The sequence below is a fragment of the Somniosus microcephalus genome, chromosome 24, assembly GCF_052327205.1.
Source record: "Somniosus microcephalus isolate GS21.2 chromosome 24, FLI_Smic_1.0, whole genome shotgun sequence".
Classification (NCBI taxonomy): domain Eukaryota; kingdom Metazoa; phylum Chordata; class Chondrichthyes; order Squaliformes; family Somniosidae; genus Somniosus; species Somniosus microcephalus.
The window spans coordinates 12,796,908-12,824,148 of NC_141010.1; the positions used below are offsets into that span (position 1 = coordinate 12,796,908).

At 47.8% G+C, this 27,241-nt stretch overlaps 1 protein-coding gene across 4 annotated transcripts in view; it reads right to left on the reverse strand.

The window, feature by feature from the left end:
* Positions 1–27,241, reverse strand: part of fam171a2a (family with sequence similarity 171 member A2a) — a 405,278-nt gene that overhangs the window by 32,228 nt on the left and 345,809 nt on the right. For all 4 annotated transcript variants that reach the window (XR_015073442.1, XM_085966228.1, XM_085966229.1 and 1 more), the window contains exon 6: positions 6,936–7,052. Coding sequence is in view for 3 of the 4 variants with exons in the window: in XM_085966228.1 (XP_085822354.1) it covers positions 6,936–7,052 (117 nt within the window). In the remaining variant the exon portion in view is untranslated. The remainder of the gene's footprint in view (positions 1–6,935; positions 7,053–27,241) is intronic.

A 27,241-nucleotide genomic window follows, 5' to 3' on the forward strand; every position in this document is an offset into this window, starting at 1 on the left:
GCGTACTTACAGATGGAAGTTGAGGAAGAGTCGCGCCAGTATCTCACAATCAACACGCACAGAGGCTTGTATCGATATAATAGACTGGTTTTTGGAGTGGCTTCGGCTCCAGCAATTTGGCAGAGGGCCATGGAGCAGGTATTACAGGGAATTCCAAGCACTCAATGTTACTTGGACGATATCCTGATTACAGGAGATGACGATGAGGGACACCTTGCAAATTTGAAACTGGTGCTCACCAGGTTGAAGGAATATGGCCTTCGAGTTAATCGCCAGAAATGTGAGTTCTTTCAGAAACGGATCTCGTACTGTGGTCATGTCATTGACCAGGAGGGGCTGCACAAGTCACCTGACAAGATCGAAGCTGTTGTGAAGGCTCCCGCTCCGGAAAATGTATCCCAGTTGAGGTCGTTCCTAGGGTTGATTAACTATTACCATAAGTTTCTGCCAAATCTATCCACGGTGCTGCACCCGCTGAATGCTCTTTTGCAGAAAGAAGTACCATGGAAGTGGAGCGAGGACTGTAAGAAGGCCTTTCACAAAAGCAAGGTATTGATCACCTCAGAGGAAGTGTTGGCTCACTTCAACCCAACGCTACCTATTCGTTTAGCTTGTGATGCTTCTCCTTATGGTATTGGAGCAGTACTCTCACACAAGTTGCCAAATGGCTCGGAAAGGCCAGTCGCATTTGCATCCAGATCATTGACCTCCGCTGAGCGCAACTATGCTCAGATAGATAGGGAGGCTCTCAGCCTGGTGTGGGGAGTAAAGAAGTTTAACCATTACCTGCAGGGCCAGAAGTTTACACTGCTGACAGACCACCAGCCGTTGGTATCCATATTTAACCCTAAAAAGGGCGTTTCCATTATGACAGCGCAAAGGCTACAGAGGTGGTCCCTCTTCCTAGGGGCACGCCAATATGACATAGAATACAAAGGATCAAAACAGCATGGGAATGCTGACGGTTTATCGCGCCTACCGTTGCCAACGGTAGAAGAGGCGCCTACAGTGGCCCAGTGGAGATGTTCCACTCAACCATAGTGGAATGTCTACCGGTAACAAATTCTACGATCGAAAAGGAAACAAGAAATGACCCGACTCTCTCACGAGTCTACAATTTAACGGTGAAGGGATGGCCAGCACATGGCGAACCACTGTTGCCAGCATTCTCGCAAAGAAGAGAACAGCTGTCAGTGTGCCGAGGAACTTTGATGTGTGGATCCAGAGTGGTGATTCCACCCAAACTCCAGCATAAAGTGCTAAAGGAGCTTCACGAGGGGCATCTGGGTGGAGTGAAAATGAAGAACCTAGCCAGAGCGTTTGTGTGGTAGCCAGGTATCGATGGAGACATCGAAGAAATAACCAAGAGCTGTCTAGGATGCCAGAAGGTCCAAAACGCCCCACCACAAGCTCCTCTACATCCATGGGAGTGGCCCTCATCTCCATGGCAAAGGGTACATATCGACTTTGCTGGTCCATTTATGGACTCAATGTTCTTAATCGCGGTGGATGCATACTCCAAGTGGCCGGAGGTAATAAAGATGTCCTCCACCACCACGGAAAAAACCATCACAGTATTAAGGACCATATTTGCCAGGAATGGGCTGCCGGAACAGATCTGTTCTGATAATGGACCGCAATTTGTGTCCGAAGAATTCAGGAAGTTCTTAAAAAACAATGGGGTTAAGCACTACATGTCCGCCCCATACCATCCCGCCACCAATGGATTAGCTGAAAGGTTTGTCCAGACCTTCAAGAAGGCCATAAAGGCCATGGGTGATGAAGACATAAATCTACAACATAAGGTAGATAACTTCTTGTTGGCGTACAGGAATGCAACACATGCGGTTACAAACCAAACTCCCGCCATGATGTTTTTCAATAGAAGACTAAGATGCCGGCTGGATTTGATCAAGCCAAACATCAGAAGGGACGTAGAGAACCGGCAATTTCAAGGCATGAATGAAAGGCCAACTAGAACCTTCCAGATAGGTCAACAAGTTTTGGCCCGGGACGACCGTACCGAGAAATGGCAGCCTGGAACTATTTGCAAACGACTAGGGCCGCTGATGTATACCGTGGACATTGGCGAAAGCATAATAAGGCGCCATGTTGACCAGATCATAGAGTCATCCGAAAAGGGACAACCTACTCCACAACTCTATACGCCTAATGATGAAGCAGAGATATCCATAGTATCTACCTCCGATCTGGTGATACTGGAATCAGATGAACCCGACACTGGCATTCAAGCCGAATCGACCTTGCCAAAAGAACCTACTACACCATCGAAAACTACTACACCACCGAGGCGTTATCCGGACCGAGTCAGGAAGCCTCCAGAGAGACTGAATCTGCGAACTGTATTACATAAAGTTGTGTATATAAGTTATGATGTTATGTTTAATGGGGAATATATACTGTTAAGCTAAAAAGGGAGGATTGTAGTGTATGTAACCGTTCCACCTTTCAGAGAACTATTTAAGGGTTGCACTACTTTAGCTTGGCTGCTGTATACTGTAATACCGGTGGTGACCACACCGGTATATAAGTGCTGTGTAATGATTTCTTGGGCAGTTCCGCCCTGACCTTCAACTAGTAAAGACCTGTTAAAGTTTACTCTTGTGGTCTGTGTAGTAATTCTCAATATAACACACAGACTTAACAGAATGGATCCCAGGAGGTGGTGCAGACTGTAGGTAAGTTCGTATCTGCTCGTCGCCAATATTATGTCCGTGTATGATTGAGGTACGGACAGCAGGAGTTTAACAAAACAAGTCTTTACTGAATGGAGACAAATGGGAAACTGAAACTACAGAAGATTGCTAGTGCCTTTTATACAGGGGTGGTCACTGCCGGTACTACAGTCTGAGACCAGTTATTCCCTTAAAGATACATACACAACACAGGGTCTCACAGCAGTCCAGCAATCTGTGCTCCAACAGATGGCTAGGAATGCAGAGGAGGAGTAGCAGTGGCTCCGTGGAGCAAGAACCTGCTGTCCTCTCTCAGGATGACAGCTTCCGTACTCCCACCCCTCCACTCAGCCAATACCCTTGCTGCTGCCTGTCACCCAGCCAGCTCACACTGCTGCCGGCCATGCCGAGGTGGTGCAGTCTACAGCCGGGCCTTCGAGGCCCAGAGCTGCGCGAGGTCGTCCTGCAAGGGCAGCTGCCGACTCCCCCATGGAAAGTCAGCAGCCTCGCACCAGCCTTGCTGCAGCCACTGGGGTAGCACTGCGTAGGAGCACTAGAATAGGCAAAGGAACATGAAAGACAGACACTAAGAGAATGCACAAGGGTGATTAGTTGACTTTGTGATGTAGTTTTGGATTGATTAATTTATAAATTATGTTTGGAATGTTTGGTTTGTGGTGGCTCTCATTTCAGCTTTGTGCCCAAGAGGATGCTGTGATGTTCCCGTGACAGAGGGATGGTAAAGTGGGGAAGTGCTGTGCAATGGGGATCTGGGGTTTCGTTTAGGGGAACCGGATTCCGATGATGCACTCATGGACAGCCCGGCTGGAACGGGGATCTGCTGCCTGCCTGGGTAGATATAAAGGAACTTTTCCCCTTAGTAGGGGGGTCAATAACCAGGGGGCATAGTTTCAAGATAAGGGGCAGGAGGTTTAGAGGGGATTTGAGGAAAAAAATTTCACCCAGAGGGTGGTTGGAACCTGGAACTCACTGCCTGAAAGGGTGGTAGAGGCAGGAATCCTCACAACGTTCAAGAAGCATTTAGATGAGCACTTGAAATGCCATAGCATACAAGGCTACGGACCAAGTGCTGGAAAATGGGATTAGAATAGATAGGGCTTGATGGCCGGTGCGGACATGATGGACCGAAGGGCCTCTTTCTGTGCTGTCTATGACTCTATGACTCCTCCCTTCGGAGCCCTCCTGCCTCTTCCTCCTCCTCCTGAGGTGGTCATGGAACCCGTGGTAGCAAGGGCTGCGCCTTCATGAAGGCCAAGTTGTGGAGGATGCAAGCGGACCACCACAAAATGGGACACCCGCTCCGGCGTGTACTGGAGGGTTCCTCCCGAGTGGTTAAGGCAGCGGAGCCATTGCTTCAGCACCCCGATGGTCTGCTCGATGAGGCTCCTCGTGGCAGCATGGCTCTCATTATTAGAGTGCTGGCCACGATAAGTGGGGTTGCGGAGGGGAGTCATCAGCCAGGCGCAGAGTGGATAACCCTCATCTCCGAGCAGCCACCCTCGGGTTCGACGTGGCGGTTGGAAGATTGCTGGCACACCGTACTGGTGCAGAATGAGGGCACCATGACTGCTGCCAGGATACCGGGCATTCACCATCAAGATGTGCTAGGCATGGCCGCACACCAACTGCCGATTAAGTGAGTGGTAGCCTTTGTGGTTGTGGTGTAGCAGTCGGCGCAGACACCATGGATTTTTAGATTATGAACATATACCCTTATTAAAAACTGGCTGTTTCGGGGGGGGGCGGGGAAGCAGTGAAAAACCACTCAAGCTGAAGGTGGCTCACGTAACCAGGTTGCATTCGTATGGTAACGAACTGTCCTTGGGAACAATGGGCCGAGAGGCCCACTCCCAAGTCTTGAATAACGAAGTTGGCGACTCATTGTTTCTGGAGAAGATGAGCTCATTGAGTTAATCGGCTGGGAGATCAAAACGAGATCTAAACCGTCCAAACCTAGGAGGAAGCCTGGAAACCATTTCCCTGAGGCCATGTGTCTATTAAAACCACAGACAGCGGTCTGTGTATTGGAGGAGTATATTAGAGAGCAGTTTGTATAGCTCGCTCTCTCTCTCTCTCCTGCCCTCCACACAACATAACATCAAGAGGAGCTGAGCCTTGCTCTTCCAACCGAGACGGACTTCAACTAAGGCTGGGACTCGCATGCCGCAAGACCGGTATGGAACCAGGCATCCGAGGCGTACGGGAGGAAGCTGCAAGCAAGATCAAAGATGAGCATTGCCAAGCCTACACACCCACAAGATCACTTAGCTGTGTGAGGGGGTGCCTGTATGTTCCTACCAAACCAGAGGGGGTTTAGCGTTGGAAGGGTCCTGTGATAGTTTAGTTCACGGGAGGGTGTTTTTAGGTTGTGGTAAGTCAGCACGGCAGGGCCTTGTTGGACAAGTCAGGGTTGTACTGTTTTAAACTGTACTGTTGTGTTCACACCGCTCGTACTATATGCGAGTGGAGTGGTTTTTGTCAACCTTAATAAACACTGTACGGGTGAGCCCGAAAACACTGTCCGTGTTCAAATCTGTCCTCAGTAATCCCTATCGTCTAGAACTTGTAGTAAGGGGGTTTGCGTGCTCACTACGGGCGGGGCGAAACCACTTACAATAATTGGCGATTGTGGCAGGGCCCATAGGAAATTGGCCACCGCAAAAAACGGTTACAGTGGTACATCTCAGGATTGAAATGCGGCGCCCGCAAAGCCACGTGTGTGCAGTTGATGGCGCCCTGCACCATGGGGAAGCCTGAAATCCTGGCAAAGCCACGTGCATGCTCCGCCTACTTCTCTCTGTTCAGAGAGAAGACAATGCAGTATCTTCTCTTGGAGTCCAGAGGCTCTGTGACCTCCCGGATGCAGCGATGGATGGCGAACTGGGAGATGTTAGCTACGTCTCCTGCTCCAGACTGGAAGGATCTGATCGCGAAAAAATTGAGGGACACGGTGCCCTTGAGGGCCACTGGCAGCGCCGTCATTACCCTGCTCTGAGGCTGCAGGTCTGGTTCAAGGAGATGGCAGAGTTCTGTGGCCACCTCCTTGGTGAAGCGAAGCCTCCAAATACACTGGTGCTGGCTTAAGTGCAGGTAGGAGAAGTGCTCTTGGAAGACCCTAGATAGGTAAGGCCTCCTGCTGAGAACCCCCCTGCCTCTCCTCCTCCTCCCTCTGCGAGCAGCTTGTCCTCTTCTTAGCTGCCTCTGCTCCACCTCCCTGTCATACCCGAGTGCGAGTAGGACTGCAAGTAGAGCCCCCATGACTGGGAGCAAGTGGTCTGACCAGAACCCTTGAAATCAGAAGCAAGGCCTTCTCCACTTGCAGCAACACTCCCTGTCACCTCACCAACCTTAAATAACTGTAGAAAGCTCCAAACAGTTGCACAAACTTACAGTATGTGATGCTACCTCATTTACTTGGCACGGTGTCAGCCATGGCTCAGTAGGTAGCACTCTCACCTCTGAGTCAGAAGGTTGTTAGATCAAGCCCCACTCCTGAGACTTGAGCACCAAATCTAGGCTGCAGCACTGAGGAAGTGCTGCACTGTCGGAGGTGCCATCTGTCTGTCTTCTCAGGTGCATGTAAAAGATCCCATGGCACTATTTCGAAGAAGAGCAGGGGAGTTCTCCCCGGTGTCCTGACCAATATTTATCGCTCGAGCAACATCACTAAAAACAGATAATCTGGTCATTATCACATTGCTGTTTGTGGGAGCTTGCTGTGCGCAACTTGGCTTCCACGTTTCCTAAATTACAACAGTGACTACACTCCAAAAAGTACTTCATTGGCTGTAAAGGACTTTGGGATGTCCTGAGTCTGTGAAAGGCGCTACAGAAATGCAAGACTTTCTTTCTTATTGAGCCCAAAACTTTCACAATGCAGCTTTTGGATTTATTTTTTGCCTGATGTCTGAGTGACCTTCTGTACATCTGACTCACTTTTGTTAAGCTCCCCATGCTCCAGTAAACCTACCCCTGATAAATGAAGCAAGAGATCCTGCGGTTCACTTTCAGAACGCGGCGGCCCGACTCGGGAATCGAACACTTGTTAAATAAATTCACAGGAAGCGTTTTAAATGCAAATTGAGCTCCGTACGACGATCGGGTCCGACCCCAAGAACCGCTCAGAAATCAATAACTGGTTCCTGATCTGCTCACTGATGCAGCAACTTCCGTCTTTGTTCATTAAAAGCAGGATTTAGACAAACTCACCCAGCTTACCTTGGCTTAAAGGAAACATGGCTGCCGCCCAGTAGCCTAGCTGTGGAGCGATGTATGACCAGGTGAGCTGGCTCCCGTCCTTCTTAATCACCCCCGTTCCACTTCTGGCCCAGGCCCCTGGAAAACAGGTTATTGAAAAGCGGTCACTGTTACTGCACTGCAGAGCTGACTGCACAGCAAGTCTCCAACCAGCCAAAATGTTTCTTCCACCAACCCCCCCCTTGTTCAGCCCCCGAACCACACTTAGGAGTCGTCCGAGAGATCTGCTGTCGTATGACTTTGATTTACAGAAGAGCACTGCATGTTTAGAAAAGATGACTGCATTTGGCGAAAATGCAAAATTTTCCCAAGATGTATTTTCTCTCAATGGCTCAACTGCACGATTGATGCTCTTGTGACTCTGGTAGGATTTATAAACCTATAAAAGGTCCGCAGTTTTTGCAAGGAAAGCATGGAGATACTGTTTTAGAAAGAGGGGGAGGGGGTCCAGGGAATGCAGTGATTAAATAAAGGACTACAATATTCTGAGGTCCCATACCTTTATGCTGTAGAAAATACTTACATAGAATGACATACGCTGGAATTTTTCCGGCACTCAGCAGACGGGATGGGTGGCAGGTCAGCTGTTAAATTTAAAATGATTGACAGCGGGTGGGGAACCTGCTGTCAAAACGCACACACCTGCATTTCCAGATGTCGGGTCTGCCAGCGCTGAGCAGATCCGGCAGGCAGTGGCGAGGGAGACAATGAAAATCATTAGTGGCTTGTTTACAGCCACTTAATAATGCTTTTTTCCCCAGCTTTTTGAATTTGACAGGTCGCCACTGGTTTCCCGCTGTGCCTAGACTTCGCCTGTGAAGCTGAGGTGGGAGGCCACTTGCCCTTGAATCAGCTGATGAGTTGACAGCTTCAAATGTCAAGTCAAAGTCCCAGCTAATTGAGAAATGTTCCCTTAGCCACTCGCTTCTCTAAACTGCATTTCCACTACAGATTCAGAATGCTGCAAGTCTTTACACAAATCTCCATCCAATCTGATCTCATTACCTCTCCCACCATTGACAGATCACATCATCTCTACTTCGCCTGCCATCAGCATGGGTGCACTTTATACTCTCTCACCTTGGTCCTCAGAATCCTACCACGATCAGCCCGAGCACCAGCATCACCAGGTACACCAACAGCACCGCTGTGTAGACCAACTAGGTGTGTCATTCACACAACAGTGAGAAGGAAAAGAGAGGTTATGGGAGCAAAACTCTGCAGCCCGTATCCTAACTCGCACCTGGTCCTGGTCACCCATCACCCCTGTGCTCACTGACTTACATACGTCTGGCAACGCCTCAATTTTAAAATTCTCATCCTTGTTTTCAAATTCCCTCCAAGGCCACGCCCCTCCCTATCTCTGTAACCGCCTACAGCCCTACAACCCTCTGAGATATCTGCACTCCTCCAATTCTGGCCTCTTGCGCATCCCCAATTTTCATCGCTCCACTATTGGCAGCCGTGCCTTCAACTGCCTAGGCTCTAACCTCTGGAATTTCCTCCCTACACCTCTCCACCTCTCTACCTCTCTCTCCTCCTTTAAGACGATCATTAAAACCTACCTCTCTGTCCTTATATCTCCTTACGAGGCTCGGTGTCAAATTTTGTTTGATAATCGCTCCTGTGAAGCGGCTTGGGACGTTTTACTACATTAAAGGCGCTGTATAAATGCAAGTTGCTGTTGTAGGATAGTAAGAGATTTAATGGTGAGATTTGTGGATAGTTTCTATTGCGGTAAGGATAAAGCGATAGGGCAGCAATCAGGGGCTGAGACTGTGGACAGAGAGATGGTGGATGAACGAGTGCAGGGAGCAGGAGAGAAACTGGTAACGATACATAAAGATGGAGGAGTCAGAGGTACACAAAGATAGGTTTCAGCAATAATCACCGGCTACTGTAATGATAGGCCCCGATTTTCTGAGTATGCGCTCCTGCTGTGGAGCGTCCCCTGTCAGAGCACATGGCGGGAAATCCCCCCTCCACCCCATAATATTGTGGGGACCATGTCCGCCACTTGCACTCCCAGCGGGAGGGGCTCTGGGCTCATTTGGACAATCAGCCCCAATATCGAAGGGAATAGAAGGAACTGGTCAAGGTTCTGACTTGAGCCAACAAGCAGACAGAGGGAAGGGAAAAAGAAGGGAATGGTACCTTATAAAGTGAGATGACAGTAGGTGCAGACATCCGAATGTGGACAAGAGTGCCAGAAACATATCGCAAACCGTTTAAACTCACCAAGTGTGCCTGCAGTAACAGGCACGTACTAAGAAAACGAACCAAGTTACATTTTGAGGAAGAGGAAAAATCCTTTCAAGATGACATTTTCTGGTTTTTGTTACACCGCACTGAAGTGAATGCCTAATAATCGGAGCCACTGCCTTATTATGGCGACTGAAGAAGTTACATTTTTGATTTTTATTACAAGACTCTGGGAGTTCTGCCAATGTTTTGGGGCTTGCATGCCATGATTTATTTTCAGCGGCCTTGCCAATAAATCACTGTTTCTGGTATAAGACATCGAATTGATGTAAACATATTTGGCAAATCTTTTTTTTTTGCAGAGGAGGGGGAAAGAGTCAGAAAAGACTTTGTGCGATAGTGTAGAATGGGTGATAACAAATCAGGAGAGACGTAAAGTGGGCTGCCAACTCACTACCGTCATCGCACAAAGTCAAGATCCGCCCCAAGAGTCGTACCTGTCACAATGGTGTCGTGGGTAAAAGCAGTGATACACTTTGCACACTATTACATTTCAGTGGCGGTTTCAGGAGCGGGTTATAGCAGACTCCCTGCATTGTTTATTCCATTTACACTTCCATTTAAGTACTGGGTTAGATTACCTCTTTGCACCCAATCCATTTTCATTGTAAAACCCAATAAACGTACGATAGCAAAATACTGCGGATGCTGGAAATCCGAAATAACTACAGAAAACGCTAGAAAAACTCAGCAGGCCAGGCAACATCCGTGGAGAGAGAAACAGAGTTAACGTTTCAGATGGCGGAGGATGATCCGTTGAATGTGGAGGCTGGTGGGGTGAAAGGTGAGGACAAGACCTGAAATGTTGACTCTGTTTCTCTCTCCACGGATGTTGCCTGGCCTGCTCAGTTTTTCCAGCGTTTTCTGTTGTTATTCCCAATAAACGTATGTCTTGATCCTATTATGCGAACACTTTGCTGTTCAAATGCTGCACTTTCAGCAGTTTGCAACCTAATTTACACCTTCTGTGGAACCTGTCGGAACAGCTGTGCTATATTTAAGGTTTAAATCTCCATACTTCGCCACCACCCCCCCAACCCCTCCCCATTCTCTCCCCATCCCCTCCTGCAGGTACTGGCCCATACTAGGGAGCAGATCCACTGGCCTTCGGTCTCTCACCCAAGTGGTCATTCTTCACGCGCGTGCCTCGACAGTGCCAGCCAGCTAATCAACTATCGATGGCATCACAACTGAGCTTAATTCTGTCCTCCCTCAACATGGATGCGCTTTCCAGTCACTCAATAGTAATCGGGAAGGGAGGGGGAACCCTGGTTGATTTGAAATTCTTCTCTTCCATAGCCGAGGGGCGTTGAGCCAATTGTAGTATTTCAATTGCTACCCCAACTGGGATCAGCTTTCTCAGTACAGAATGAAGATCAAATCTTGGACCTTCTGATCTCTATTGCTTTGCCCTGCACTAACCAATATCTTTTCACACGGGGCCATCAGGTGGAGCACATCAACCAATATGGAACCTCTTTACGCTTCAGAAGATCTCCCAGTGCAATTAAAAGTGCACAAGGACTTGTACAACAGGAAAGTCTTTGTGGCATCTTACTGCGAGTTGCCGACAAATGGACAATGCGAGGGGGCAAACACCAGTGGATCCTTCTTAGTCAGCCATCAGGAACTGACGACTTTCTGACAATCTTACAACAAACTGATAAAGTGAGGACTCTCTTTACAGCAAAAAGGTTTCTACAGATTGGGATTGAGGAAATAATTAACAGCTGCCAGGAAGACAACCTGGGCAAATTAGCCAATCGATTATCCTCCTGAGTCGCACCACTTTTAGATAATTCTAACACTTACAAACACTGCTGGCATCAGTCCATCTATCAGTGATACACTCGTTTCACATCCAATCACCCAAAGGCTCAGGGAGAGTTCACTGATTAAATCCCATTTATTTATATTTTCTAACACATTCAATCTTTGACTTCCTCTCTCTTTTTGACAGGTTCATTTCTATTACTGTGCAAGTGTCTGTTTGGAGCAAAAAGTCTCTCTCTCTCGTGCTCTGTCTTTGTTTCTTTAATATTGCCAGTATCTATTCACAGCTACTCATATTAAAATACAATTACTCACTGACAACCACAAGTGCACAATGCGAAAACTACCTACTCCCTATCAGACACACCAACGCCATACCGATAACACCGAACCCATCTCCACACATATAATGTGCGCCAGAGGTACCAATCTATGGCAATTAAAATAAGAGGCACTTAAGATCATAGAATCATACCGCACAGAAGGCGGCCATGATCTTATTGAATGGAGGAGCAGGCTCGAGGGACCATATGACCTACTCCTGTTCCTAATTGTTATGTTCTTAGGCCATTCAGCCCATCGTGCCTGTACTGGCTCTTTTAAAGAGCTATTCAATTAGTCCCAGTCCCCTGCTCTTTCCCCACAGCCCTGCAAATGTTTCCCCTTCGAGTATTTACTTACAAACTTAATAATGAGACACTCTCCAGAAACCTTTAAAAGGGCATGCAAATGATAAACCCACTAGAAAGTGCTTGTTGTAATAAAATATTCCAAGGCTTTACAAGGAGGTCGGGGGACACTTAGCTAGAAGTGGAAAAGTTAGGGGAAGTGAGTCAAAAAGGCAGCACCTGACTGGGACTCTCTCACTTGTGCAAAAGTCACGTTTGTTAACACTGCTTGTGAGTTTGCGAACCGTTTACCGTTGGCGCAATGCTCCATACAATCTCTCCACGCTGAAGGATTCACTCTGTTCTGTGTCCTAATTCATGTCTTGGCACAAGATCCTGTGTTCTTCTGATCTGCCAGTTGTACGCCATCAACCTACCCACTCACAGGCTTTCAAGCCGGTCATTAAAACAAGCTTCCTCTAATAATGGTCAGCGTCGGACACGAGAAGTCCAAGTTCTCGTGCACCTCTCCCCAGTTCTGAAGCCAGTGCGGTCCTGCTTGCTTTTAAGAATGTCAGCTGATGCCATGCTTTGGTCTCACTCACACACCGATACTATAGTATTAAATGCGAAGAGGCAAAGTTATAGCGAGGCTATTGCATAGGAACGGTGCCTATTCTATGCTTGCTTGTGCTCCGGTCAGAGGTAAGAGTGATCACGGAGTCTAAACGCGCTCTATGTAACTGGGATCTGCCAATCTCATCATGCCATTGCACTCCATTTGTTTTATAGGGCTCTGGCTGGATTATGTAGATAAGGAGCAAAGGTTTCCTAAATATTTAATATGAAAGTATTCTGGTAAAGTTTATAATGCTGTATTTGTTTGACAAGATAATTAATAAGAAGAAGGTTTGTTTGAATCCAATTTAAAGCTGTGAATGTTTCAATGATCGCTCGAAATAGTTTTTACTAGGCCGGTAATGAGCAATTCTGAATTTGTATTGCGTGTTCATCACCTCGAGGGGTGTGGGTGCTGCTGAATGCAATGTTTCTCCGCGCTCTACAAATGCATACTGGGCAGGAATTTGTGGGCAGGGCACACTCAAATGTCCAATGGGCCCTATGTGTGGGTGAGGCTCTCCACTGGCAACGCAGTCTCGTAAGACTACCCCTCCCCCCATCACAGGAACAGGAGGAGGCCATTCAGCCCCTCGAGCCTGTTGCACCATTCAATTAGATCATGGCTGATCTGTATAGTGTCAGCTAAATGTAAAATAGAGATCTGGTCTGATGCAGAGTAAAGCTCCCTATAGTTCTGCCTGCCTTTGGCACTCCTGTAACAAGGTCACCGTGCCACATCCTGGTAATAAGGGCACCTCTGTTATAAATCTCATCAAGAAACTACTTATGAAATAATGCTGGACGGCCAGCTGGTGGTGCCGTCCAAGGAGTATAAATACTCGGGCGTGGGCCCAGCTTTCCAGGGACATTTTGTAAAGACAAGGAGCTAGTGAAATACAACTAGACTTCCATGTTCTGAAACAAGTTGATTAAAGCCTTGCTTTATGCTCAAACCAAGTGTGTAGTGAGTTTTATTACGTCAACCTCCTCTTGCCCTCCATGAAGAGGTTTGCTTCTTGCTTTACTACATTATAACAGCGGCTACACTTCAAAAGTATTTCATTGGCTGTAAAGCACTTTGGGACGTCCTAAGCTCGTGTAAGGCACTGTATAAATTCAAATCTTTCAAGTCTTTCTTTTTGAACTGATTTATTGAGCGCACATTGGACATCGTGGGGGCCAAATTCGGATGCTTTGCGCGTACCGTTAGCGCCCTAAGAGAGCACTAACGGGGGACACAAAACAACTAGCACCCGGGCGCGGTGCTGCTAACACATCCTGCAAAATTCAGTGGGAGGTTAGCAGCGGCGGTAACCGGTAGCGCCCCGCGGCGCTGCGCCACGTCATTGCCGTGCGCAGCACCCCGGCCGCGAAGTTCAGTAGTGCCCTCTGACTTACCACCGGACGCTAAGACCAACAGGGTCAGGGGGGTGTACGTACGGCTGGGGCGGCGATATTTAAAGGGGAGCTGCCGGGCAGCCATTTTTGTTGCTGGCCGCCTGCCAGTATCTGCCCCCGTTGCTGTCCCTGGCCTCCTATGCAGCCTCCCCGCGGGGTGCCGGCTGCACTCCGTGAGCCTGGCACTCATCTTGAGTGCCGGGCTTTTTAACGGCACTGCGATCCCTGGTGACCCAGCTGAGCCCCGGGTCACGCTGCGCAAGGCCCCTCCCCTTTAATAAGGGGATGAAAGCCTGCAGTACCACCTCCCTGCAGTTGTACAGGGCCTTGGTGAGACCACACCTTGAGTATTGTGTGCAGTTTTGGTCACCTTATCTGAGGAGGATGTTCTTGCCATGGAGGGAGTGCAGTGAAGATTCACCAGACTGATAGCTGGGATGGCAGGAATGACGTATGAAGAGAGACTGGGTCGATTAGACTTATATTCGCTAGAGTTTAGAAGAATGAGAGGGGATCTCATTGAAACTTATAAAATTCTAACAGGACTAGACAGAGTAGATGCAGGAAGGCTGTTCCCGATGGCGGGGAAGTCCAGAACCAGGGGTCACAGTCTAAGGATAAGGGGTAAGCCATTTAGGACTGAGATGATGATGAATTTCTTCACCCAGAGAGTGGTGAACCTGTGGAATTCTCTACCACACAAGGCAGTTGAGGCCAATTCATTAAATATATTCAAGAAGGAGTTAGATATATTTCTTAAGGCTAAGGGGATCAAGGGATATAGGGAGAAGACAGGGACAGGGTACCGAATTTGGATGATCAGCCATGATCGCATTGAATGGTGGAGCAGGCTCAAGGGGCCGAATGGCCTACTCCTGCTCCTATCTTCTATGTTTCTATGTTTCTCCCTCTTGGGGTGCTACCAGTGAATTTCGGGCATGGGGGTGCTAACTTTTTTGGGGCGCTAAAAGTAGGGCGCGACTGAATTTCCCCCCCCATATGTTCATCATAATGACAGTACCATGCATCAACCTCTGTACCCCTATACTGAGGTACTTTAGGCCGAGTACCCCTTCAGTGAGGGCAGCTCCCCCTTTGCACCCTGATTTACAAAATGCAAACATCAAGAAGACTTGGGGTTTATTTTAAATATCTAAACATCAACTAAATCAACAATGGGGGCCCTGAAATTCCTGGGCCCCGCCCCACCACCAGAAATGGCACTTTCAGCCTCAAGTTTGCCGTAATCCTGACCCCACCCCATAACCTGGTATCATGCTCATTTACAGAGAGGGGTGAGGCCGGCACTATCTCTGGTGGTACTGGGGTATCTGTCCTAGCAGAGGTGGGGTTGGGGGGCGGGGGTGGTGTGCAGGAGGGAAGGGATTTACCAGCTACACCTTACTGCTGTGATATACGTCCATCCTCGTTGGAGAAAGCTAAGAAAATTTAAGTGATTCTATAAATGCCTCCTTCCCAGCAGCGCCCGATCACTTTGCCATCGGCCACCGTTAAGGCATTGGCGTTTCGTGAAGGTACAGGCCCCACTTCGACCAGGATCTGATGCAAGCATACACAGCACTGGGGCCAAGTGCCACCTCTTCCAGTGATGTCTGCCTGTGGTGGTTGGGGGGTGGGGTGAGGAGGCAGGGGTGCGGGGATGGAGACAGATGCAAGGTGTGTCCCTCACCCGCAACCCCACTTCCGGATAATTGAGATGTGAAAAAAGGGGCAGAGGCTCGGCTGAACTGGACTTCCTGCCCACATGCCCTATTTGTAACTCCCGCGATGTGACCCCTCCCACCCCCCTCGGCCCAGGAGTTTCGGAGCTTGAATTTTTTTCCTTCAGTACTTTCCAACTGCCTCCAATTTTTATCCATTCTTTTCCTAAAGATTCAGCCTAACACGGTTCCATGGATACGAGCCACCCTTGCGCACCTCACCCAAGTGGCCGTTCGTAATGTGTGGCAATGGCGACCTCTTTGACCAAGCTTTTCGTCACCTAATGTCTCGTTCTTTGGCTCGGTGTCACATTTTGTCTGACTACGTTCCTGGGAAGCGCCTTGGAATGTTTTCCTATGTCAAAGGCGCTATAGAAATGCGTGTTGATGTTACGCGACTTTACACAATGAGGACCTGTAGGGATCACAGCTAGGCCGAGTCGTTTAACAACGTAAGCTAACGTGCTGCCTCTCTTTAACCCAACCACATGTGATCCATATAACAGCATCTCCACTAATGATAACTAAGAGGTCGCGATATTTTTGTTCAAGTTTATTGGGATCAAGTGGCCATCCTTTAGAACTTGGCCTAAGGTCACACGTGAATCTTTGTTCCCAGGAAAGGTGCAGGGTGTCAAATTGGACAGTGGAGGCTTTTGCTTATCAGCTTTAATTGGATATTCCAATTGGTGCTAAACAAGAGGCCAGTTACAAATCAGAACTTAGGGCGTTGATCTCCTAAGCACGAAGTGCACCGTTCCACAGTATCCAGCCTGTAAGGCGGTCTGTGCAGTAATTGTCGGCTCCTGCACAGCTGTACAGATATTTAATTAAATTGCCACTTAGAAGAGCTATGAATTCTGGTGCCCGACAGTTAAGCTGCAGGAGGGTCGAAAGATGCGGGTGAAATAGAGTTCAACACAAATCCATTATACAGCTGCGAACAGAGATAATATAAAAAGGGGGTGTCCTTGGAGGGCAGCTGTATTTGTCGAGTGGTACTATGTGGGCTACTGATAGGTTTTTTTCGGAGGGGGGTTGGGTGGCGGGAGAACCCAGTTTTAACCCTTTTCTCATGCCAATAAAAGGTCGCTATATTTATCTAGGGGAAGCTAGATTAACACACGAGGGAGAAAGGAATAGAAGGATATGCTGATAGGGTGAGAGGAAGTAGGGTGGGAGGAGGCTCGTGTGGAGCACAAACACCGGCATAGACCCGCTGGGACGAATGGCCTGTTTCTGTGCTGCACCTTCTATGTATTGTTGGGATACAGTTCGATAAACTGGCAGTTCTCTGGTACCCACCCACGTGGCCACACTTCAAGAGAGAACCTTAACAGAGTATCGACAGGCTACTTAACCTCGAGAGCAGTGGCAGCCCAACCCCATCCTGTTCTCATCTGACACATACATTTCGATCAAGGGGCGCCACGTAGCAATCAGGCAGTGTGGGGCTCATGGTGATTTTTCTTTTCTTCCTTATGAGGTCGACTGTTGCACCCCCTGCTGCCTCAGCTGAGACCAGTTAACTCAGCACGCAGATCGGGGATCAAACCTTTTCTCCTCTGTACAGCTTAGTGCCACAGTAGCTGCTCTACTTTTTTTGTTATACATTCACGGGATGTGGGCATCACTGGCAAGGCCAGCATTGATTGCCCATCCCTAATTGCCCCTTGAGAAGGCGGTGGTGAGCCGCCTTCTTGAACCGCTGCAGTCCGTGTGGTGAAGGTGCTCCCACAGTGCTGTTAGGGAGGGAGTTCCAGGATTTTGACCCAGCGACGATGAAGGAAGGCGATATATTTCCAAGTCAGGATGGTGTGTGACTTGGAGGGGAACTTGGAGGTGGTGGTGTTCCCATGCGTCTACTGCCCTTGTCCTTCTAGGTGGAAGAGGTTGCGGGTTTGGGAGGTGCTGCCGAACAAGCCTTGGCGAGTTGCTGCAGTGCATCTTGTAGATGGTACACACTGCAGCCACAGTGCGCCGGTGGTGGAGGGAGTTGATGTTTAAGGTGGTGGATTGGGTGCCAATCAAGCGGGCCGCTTTGTCCTGGATGATGTCGACCTTCTTGAGTGTTGTTGGAGCTGCACTCATCCAGGCAAGTGGAGTGTCTTCCATCACACTCCTGACTTATGCCTTGTAGATGGTGGAAAGGCTTTGGGGAGTCAGGAGGTGAGACACTCGCCACAGAATACCCAGCCTCTGACCTGCTCTTGTTGCCACGGAAATGTCATACTACTGTTTGTTATTTCTCATCAATTAATTCTCCTCCTAGTTTAAGAGACTCCCAGCCCCCTCACCCAGCATGATTCTGTGCCTGAGAAGAATCTTTTGTCCAAAAGCAGTCTTGAGCTGGGCCACTCAAGAAGCTCGACACCATCCAGGACAAAGCAGCCCGCTTGATTGGCACCCCATCCATCACCTTAAACATTCACTCCCTCCACCACCGGCTTACCGTGGCTGCAGTGTGTACCATCTACAAGATGCACTGCAGCAACTCACCAAGGCTTCTTCGGCAGCACCTCCCAAACCCGCGACCTCCACCACCTTGAAGGACAAGGGCAGCAGGCGCATGGGAACACCACCACCTCCAAGTTCCCCTCCAAGTCACACACCATCAAGACTTGGAAATATATTGCAATTCCTTCATCGTCGCTGGGTCAAAATCCTGGAGCTCCCTCCCTAACAGCACTGTGGGAGTACCTTCACCACACAGACTGCAGCAGTTCAAGAAGGCGGCTCACCACCACCTTCTTGAGGGAAACTAGGGATGGGCAATAAAATGCTGGCCTTGCCAGTGACGCCCATATCTCCTTATGTTCAACCTGCAGTTTTACGTTATTATTAACTGAAATTGTTTCAAACGTAAATAGCATAAAAATAACGGCTCACTGAGAAATGATGCTCTGGTGAACAACCGACATTGGCTCATTTTTGCTTCCAATGCCTAAAAGTTCCGGGGCTTCTCAGGCACACGATTGCCCGTGTTGTGCGATGGACCAAAGTTGAGTAGCTCTAGATGGGAGGCGTGCTGTGGCACTACGAATTGCTCAGTGCCATGGAGTGGAAGAAAGAAAGCTCCCAATCTAAGTCACGTTGAGCAGGGGAGGGAGTCAGAAAGGACCATCCTTCCTGGGTTCACTAAAGGCAGCCCATCTGCCCTTTTGGGGGCAGAGTCAGGAGACCAAGGTGGACTGAAAAAATATGGGAATAATTGAGAATGAGAAATTGGCAATTTGGCTTCAAAACACCGGACTCACAGTCGGAGAACCTGATGGCCAGGACCCAGACTTGAATGAGCAAACTCAATATTCCTGACGAAAGGTCATCGACCTGAAACGTTAACTCTGTTTCTCTCTTCACAGATGCTGCTGAGTTCGTCCAGCATTTTCTGTTTTTATTTCAATATTCCTCAGTTGGGATGTTGGTCTTGGCCAAATCATTGGAGTAGAGATGTTCACAAGCTAGAATGCCTCAACCATCCTGTCCGAGGATGAATGCAGCGATATGAGTGGGAGGGGGTTACATTCTAAAAATCCACCTTCGTTCAGCCAGACAATAGGATGTTATCTTTCGAAAGTTCAAATGTACTTTATGTCAGCCAACCAATGCATTAGTGCCCCACAGTAATCTTCCCTCATTTAATTGTATTACGTTAAGCCTCAGCCCATAAGTGTTGAAAGTAGCTGGCTTTTCCAGTCTTAAAACGGCTTAGGGTTTCCATTCCCTGCTTGACAGCAATTGTGTTCACCATCTCACAAATTCCAGTCGCCACTGGCTATTGTGTTCGTCAAACAGCGCAATAATGAGCCAGCCTGTCAGCAGTCGCACATGAGCTGTTTGGCTATAAAGCTTTTCAAGGTGCCCTGGTTTATGTGTGTGTGAATGAATTCCTCTTTCGGGGCCTCCGAAGACTTGATTTAATTACCATCATAAATCAAACATGCTCACCATTCCCTTTGAACCTTCACCATTCCTCTGCCGTAAGTTCAATCAGATACAGTGTTGACAGTGTGAAGGAAAACTGCAATATTTCATCGGAATCCTCAACTTAGTTGATTGGTTTAATTATAAATTAGGAATGCGGTTCCAAATGAACTCTCGTTGCCAATTTAAATTAAACCAATCTGATTTTAAGCTGCTTAGTTTTTCAGATACTAAATTGTGATGTGTTTTAGATGGATTCAACTCTCCACAAGGGAATGTTGTCAGAGAGAAGGAAAAAAAAGGACAAAAATTTAAAAAATAACAAAATATAACCTAGGCATCTAGCTAACCAACACAAAAGCAAAATACTGTCGATGCTGGTTGACATAAGAAATCTACTGAGCACTTGGTTTGAGTATCAAACAAGGCTTTAATCAACTGTTTCACAACCATGAGTTCTAGTTACATCACTAGTTCCTGGTTACAAAAACGTCCTGAGCAAGCTGGGCCCACACCCGAGTATTTATACTTTCCTTGGACAGTGCCACCAGCTGGCCGCCCAGTGTTATCTCATGAGTCAGTTCTACATGAATGGTAAGATTCATGACACTGGTTATCTAGTTAACCAATCCCAATATCAATATTAGGTAGCATCCACAAGATGCACTACAGCAATTCACCAGCAACACTTCAACAGCATCTCCCAGCCCCATGATCCCTACCATCGAGCACAGGAGCTACCAATGTCATGGGAACGTCATCACCTCCAAGTCACACACCATCCTGACTTGAACATACACGCCATTCCCTCATTGTCGTTGGGTCAGAATCTTGGAATTCCATACCTAATAATGGGAGCACCATCAACACAATGGCCGGAATATTCTGGGGGGGGCGGTCAGCGGGCGGAATTGGTGGCGGGTCGGGTGGGAAATTTGATTTTTTTTAAACAGTGGGTTGGGACCCCACTGTCAACCCGCTGCAGCGTGCCTTTCCCACAGGCGCATGTGTGATCTCAAATCCGACCTGCAGAGGCGGACGACCCAATTAAACCAATTATTGGGCTGTTGACAGACCGTTAATTATGCTTTTAACTTTACCTTTCAACTTTAACTCCTCGCCCACAGAGTTCAGGGACCACGTCTGTGAACCTGAGGCGGGAGTTGAATGGCCAGTGAATCAGCTGATTACTTGACAGCTTCAAATGCACAGTAAAAGCTCCCACCTGACAGATCATCACTTTCCTCAGACACAAGCTGTTTCTCAGTCCATTTCCAGGACAGATTCTGCAGTAACAACAGAAAATGCTGGAAATATTCAGCAGGCCAGGCAGCATCCGTGGAGAGAGAAACAGAGTTAACGTTTCAGGTCTGGGACCCTTCATCAGAAGGCTGTCCACTTTCCATCCACTCTCACCTCATTGGAAAAACTCTCTCACCATTGACAGATCGCTTCTGTCATCTCTACTTCACCTGCCATCTATTCCATCAGCATAGGTGCCCTTTATACTGTCTCACCTTGGTCCTCAGAATCCGACCACGATCAGCCCCAACACCAGCAGCACCAACAACAACACCAACCTTCTCCGCAATCACCTGTTGCTGCACAGGGCACAGGGCATCAGCACCTGAGCACATTGCTGCCAGGGATGGCCTCACCATGGCCAGATTGACTTCATTTGATGCTGTACACCCTGGCTGCCACATGATGCGCCAGGTTGGCACCACCCCACACCAACACCATAGCATCCCTACAATACCTGAGGCATTCCTCTCACACTCACCACCATTGTGGGAGGTACCGTTTTGTCTCACCATTCACTGCAACTCACTAAGCCACTGCCAAAGGTGCACACAAATCTGTCCAAGAACACAAAGTGTTGAAAATAAAGGTTTCAATGCTTGACAGCACATTAACAGAAACTTTACATTAACATTGGTTAAAACACCCAAGTGGCTACCCTTGTGTGTTGTTAGTTGGTATGATTGCACTAGGATGAGGGTGAGTGTGAGGGGTGGCTAGTGAGATGGGGATGTGATAATGTAGATAGAGAGGGATGGGTGGAGGTGCAAGGTGTGAGTGAGGATGTGCAGGAGTAGGGTAGGGAAGGCAGAGTGATGGGGATGTGATGAGAGACACAGGAGGATGAAGGTTAGTGTGGCTTTGTACTAATGTTTCATGATCTAATGAGATCATTGAAAGGTTTGCACTACTGCACCCAGGTTCTCCTGGCCACATCCCTGCTTGTAACCTCCTGTGCAATGTACAACCAGGCTGTTTTGTTCTCCTGGGGAGGTCTCTTTCACCCATCGGAAGGGAAGAGGACCTCTCTGTATGCTCTGACTCCCTCTATAAGCATATGGAGGGAATCATGGGAGAACCTGGGTGCAGCCCTGCACCGCTGTGCAGTGATTGTCAGTGTTTATCTGAGGAAGGATGTTCTTGCCATGGAAGGAGTTCAGCGAAGATTCAACAGACTGATACCTTGGATGGCAGGAATGACATATGAGGAGAGACTGGGACGATTGGGCTTGTACTCGCTGGAGTTTAGAAGAATGAGAGGGGATCGCATTGAAACTTATAAAATTCTGACAGGACTGGACAGGCTAGATGCAGGAAGGATGTTCCCGATGGTCGGGGAGTCCAGAACCAGGGGTCACAGTCTAAGGATAAGGGGTAGGCCATTTAGGACAGAAATGAGGAGGAATTTCTTCACCCAGAGAGTGGTGAACCTGTGGAATTCTCTACCACAGAAGGCAGTAGAGGCCAATACATTAAATATATTCAAGAAGTAGTTGGATATATTTCTTAAGGCTAAAGGGATCAAGGGGTATGGGGAGAAAGCAGGGACCGGGTACTGAGTTTGGATGATCAGCCATGATCTCATTGAATGTCGGAGCAGGCTCGAGGGGCCGAATGGCCTACTCCTGCTCCTATCTTCTATGTTTCTATGTAACTATTTTTTTTTAAAGTATTAGTGTCAGGGCTGAATTGCAAAGGTGCAGGCACGGGCTGAAGAACATGTTACTTTTCCTGTTTTGGAGGAAAGTGCGTCTAGAACAGATGACAAGCAGATGCAGGACTAGTACAAGGTGGGGTAACTTCACCGCCAGATTACACTGGCATGCGTTTAAATTGGCAATGACCTAAACCGCTCCCATGGAGATCAATCTGGTTGAAACTGGCACTGATTTAGTGAGCATTATTCAGCCCATTGTGATTGGCAAATAGAGGCCACTTGACGGTATATACTAAATATAATCACCCGTGGGAGGCTTAACATTCAGGGAAAGGCGGGGTGAAGCTAAAAATTGCCTTTTACTTTTGCCACAAAACTCACATCACCATCCTTCCTGTCACAGGATATAAATATCAAAATGGAGGATTCAATACCTAGGAAGAAAGGAGCAGTATAAAGGGTTGTAAACAACATAGAAACGTTAAACCCAGAACACTATTTCAAATTAAACCATAACAATTGGTCAAAAGGACAGAGACTCAAAACTAATGAAAGGCAAATTTAGGACTGATGTCAATAAATTCTTCACACACAGAATGATTTACTACGTATCAACAGACAGTGCAGAGGCAAAAAGCCTAGAATAATTTAAGTAGGCCATTGCCCTCTTATATTAAAAACCTACTCTGTTGATTATATAAACCAATAAATAGATGTACAATAAGCCGGCCAACAAATACTGGGCTTTTCATACATTTGAACCACTTGACTATTTGACAGAGAACAAAAGGACCCTGGGAGTGATCGCAAGGTGATCAGGTGAGATCCTCAACACCCAAGAGTGAAAACAGAGTGGGCTACAACCCTGAACCCCAAACATGAGACTACAGCCTTGAAATGATTCCAATTTTTATTAATATTTCATTCTAAGGTACATGTGCTGGCTACGCGCCGGGTTGGACCGTGTTTTTTTGCCACTGGCAAAACACAGATGGCCAATGCTCTGTAGGGCGTAGTGCATACGCAGCATAATTCTGTAGCACCAGGAACCTGACTCAATTACCCCTCTCAATGCCAATCAATCAAACTCTGCCAAGCAAATCAAAGGGCACACAGGGGCCAGGAAGCATGTACAGGCCCATGCCCAGAAACTCAGCAATGAACTTGCAGTTGGCAAAAAAAACAAAGGCTGGTGGTTTCGACCTGCTGTATATAACGGGAGTGATTTGAAGATGGTGAAGATTTTGCAAGGAGAGTTTCTCTGTTCCCTATTTGTAGAAAAGTCATAAATATGTTCACTGTACTCAACGTTTATAACTTTAGTACCAATAATGAATACAGGAAATCTCCCCTCCCCTACCCAAAGTGTTCAGACCAAAAATGGAATGATCACATCTCAGTCCCATTTGTGTATTAGATAATGTCACTTTTTAACCTACCCTCTGTTTATCACTTTTACAAAATAATATTAATTACTCCAGGGCTAATCAGGAGGATTTCCTTCTGTAATTTTTTTCAATGTCAATTAGTTGATCTCCCCTGGCAGTAGAATAATTTTGCACATTACAGTCACAGATGATGTAATGGACTCCTGCATTTTATTAATAGCCAGAATTTTATGTTGCCTGTTCTTCTCCCTCCTACATATCTTCTCCGTCGTAGAAAGAAAAAAACAACTTGATTTGCTGAGAAGATTGTAGTCACTTCTTGAAAAAAAGAGATTGGGAAGCGCAAGTGAAAAGATGAAGGGGGAAATTTTATTTACAGCCTCTCCCACCAGGAAATTGTGGGTAACCATCCCATAATTTTCTATTCATTCATAAAACTTACCAAGTTTTGACTTGGTAATCATTAAGATGCAAAGGTCAAATACAGCTTACTGCAGACAATTTAATTACAATTTCAGCCACAGGGATGAGGTGCCTTCATATCATGGTTAAAGGCAGGCCCAAGCCATGAAGCAAAGGTAGGCCTAGGCTCAGGGAGTGGAGCACAGGCATTGAGTCAGGGATAGCAGGAAAGCCTGGTGCTGAGAGAGCATAAAGGCCGTGACCTGACAGCAGAAGGGCTCGGGACACATAGGAAGTGGCAACAGCCGGAGGAGAGTGAGGTCAAGGGGCCTGAAAGCTGGAAGGTGAACCACATCAGCCCAGAAGCAAAGAGTCTGGGTCAAGAGTAGGCCCTGGAATGAGCCTAAACATGGCCACTGTTTCTTGCCTCTGATAGGTCTGTGCTAATCACAAGGACCAACTGCAGGGTAGCTGGTTCAAAAGTGACACTCACATTAACACTCAAGACACTTAATTTTGTTTTTAACAATATAAATAGATGACCCCTATGCCTGTCTGATTTATATCCCTGCTGCCAAGTGGTTTAGCACCCTTTGCCTGGTCACAACCAAGTTTGATGTACCACTGAGGGATTTGTTTCTTTTCCTTCATAGAAAGACAATGCAGTCTTCGTCTGGTGCCTCCCCCTCGGCACAACTCAGATCGAGAGCTGAGCAGAGTGATGGATTTAGAAGCTACATTCTCCTACTGTTTAGCTGCGATTTTGCTGGCGCTCAGTGAACCCAATTGGGGGCGGGACAGCTGTGAAATTTAAAATTATTGACAGCGGGTCAGGAACCTGCTGTCGAAATGCGCACACCTGCATTTCCCGATGTTGGGTCTGCCAGCGCGGAGCAGGCCCGACGGGTAGCAGCAGGGGACCCAATTCAAATCATTACTGGCTTGTTTACAGCCACTTAACAATGCTTTTTCCCCAACTTTTTAACGTTCACTGGTCTCCCACCGGTTTCCCACCGTGCTTAGACCTCGTCTGTGAAGCTGAGGCGGGAGGTCAGTGGCCATTGAATCAGCTGATGAGTTGACAGCTTCAAATGTCAACTCAAAGCTCCCAGCTAATTGAGATACCTTCCCTTAAGCACTAGCATCTCTAAACTGCATTTCTACTACAGATTCGGGATGCTGCAAGTCTTTACACAAGTCTCCATGCACTCTCACATCATTACTTCTCCCACCATTGACAGATCGCTTCTGCCATCTCTACTTCACCTGCCATCTATTCCAGCAGCATGGGTGCACTTTATACTGTCTCACCATGGTCCTCAGAATCTGACCACGATCAGCCCCAACACCAGCAGCACCAGGCACACCAGCAGCACCAACAACCACACCAACCTTCTCCGCAATCACCTGATGCTGCACAGGACAGAGGGTATCAACACCCGACCACATTGTTGCCCGGGACGCCAGGGATAGCCTCACTAGGGCCACATTTACTTCACTTGAGGCTACACACCCTGGCTGCCACATGACGCGCCAGGTTGGCACCACCTCCACACCAAAAACATAAAGCATCCCTACCACACCCAAGCCATTCCTTTCACACTCATCAGCATTGCGGGGAGGGTGGGGGGGTGGGTGGGGGACACCGTTATGTCTCAACATTCACTGCAACTCACTAAGCCGCTTCCAAAGGTGCACACAAATCTGTCCAAGAAAGCAAAGTGTTGAAAATAAAGATTTCAATGTTTGACAGCACATTAACAGAAATTTCACATGAACATTGGCTAAAACACACAATTGCCTACCATTGTGTATTGTTAGTTGGTATGATTGGACTAGGATGAGGATGAGCGTGAGAGGTGGCTAGTGAGAGGGGGAAGTGATAATGTAGATAGAGAGGGATGGGTGAGGTGCAAGGTAAGTTGGTGTGAGTAAGGATGTGCAGGAGTAGGGTAGTGAAGGCAGAGTGATGGGGATGTGATGAGTGGCACAGCAGGATGAGGTTGAGTGTGGCTTGGCAGTAACGTTTCATGATCTACTGAGATCATTGAAAGGTTTTCACCACTGCAGCCTGGTCCTCCTGACAACATCTTTGCTTGTGCCCTCCTGTGCAATATGCAACCAGGCTGCGTTGGTCTCCTGGGGAGGACTCTTCCGCCCATTGGAAGGGGAGAGAATCTCCCTGCGTGCTGTCAGCCATGGGAGAGCCTGGGTGCAGCCCTGCACCTCTGTGCAGTGCTTGTCAGTGTTTGCAGCACCTCAATGCTGCAGAACACTGACAGCACAAATGTCAAAGTAAATTTGTGCACGGTCCCTTTAAGGAAATCGGCTGATGATGCGTCATCAGGCCCGCTTCCTTCAATTGGCCGGGAAACTCGCTGGGCGGGCTTAACAAGCCCAATCCAGGGATAGCCATGTCGGAGGCCAGGATGGAGACCCGCCACCAACGTCACCCGCCACGGAGCCGCCGAAGTGGGGAAAATTGCGGCCTTTGTCTCTGAAAGATACAGTCAGAGCCAACAAGTTGCACCTTACATTTAATTTCATATTGCTTCAGTCAGACGCAGGTCTTCGCAACTTCCTCGAAATGCCCAGTGCAGTCAAAATTGCCAGTAATTTGTGGAAGAGGGCACCGCTGTAAGTGACTAATCTATTTTATGAGCAATCCTATGGCAAAGAGTTTCAGCTTCAATGCTTCTCTAAGGAAGAAGCACGTCAAATTCAAGTGAGGCTGTGTTACTGTCCTCTTCGGCTTCCTCTCAGTGACAAATTGGAATAACAGGAAGATAGCGGGAATCCAATTAAAAAACAGATAATGCATTTGTCGGCCGATTCACCAAAACAGAAACGTGATATAATATGTAATGGAGGCAGAACTTGCTGTCAATCAGAGACAGATTACTGTTCAGTAAACCTGCAGTAAAGACCGTTGTAATCAGTCATTCTTATGTGAATGTTTTCACGCATCAAGGACAGGCAGTGCACTGACAGCAGCTGCCAGCACGAGAACTGAATACAGAAAAACAGTCTCGACAATAACTGAAAGAGTTATTTCGTTATTAGGGGTACGGTGGTGTAGTGGCTATGTAACTGGACTAATAATCCAGAGGCCTAGACTAATAATCCTATGAGGCAGAAATTCCGGTCACTACGGGTGGATACATAGATACATAGAAGATAGGAGCAGGAGTAGGCCATTCGGCCCCTCGAG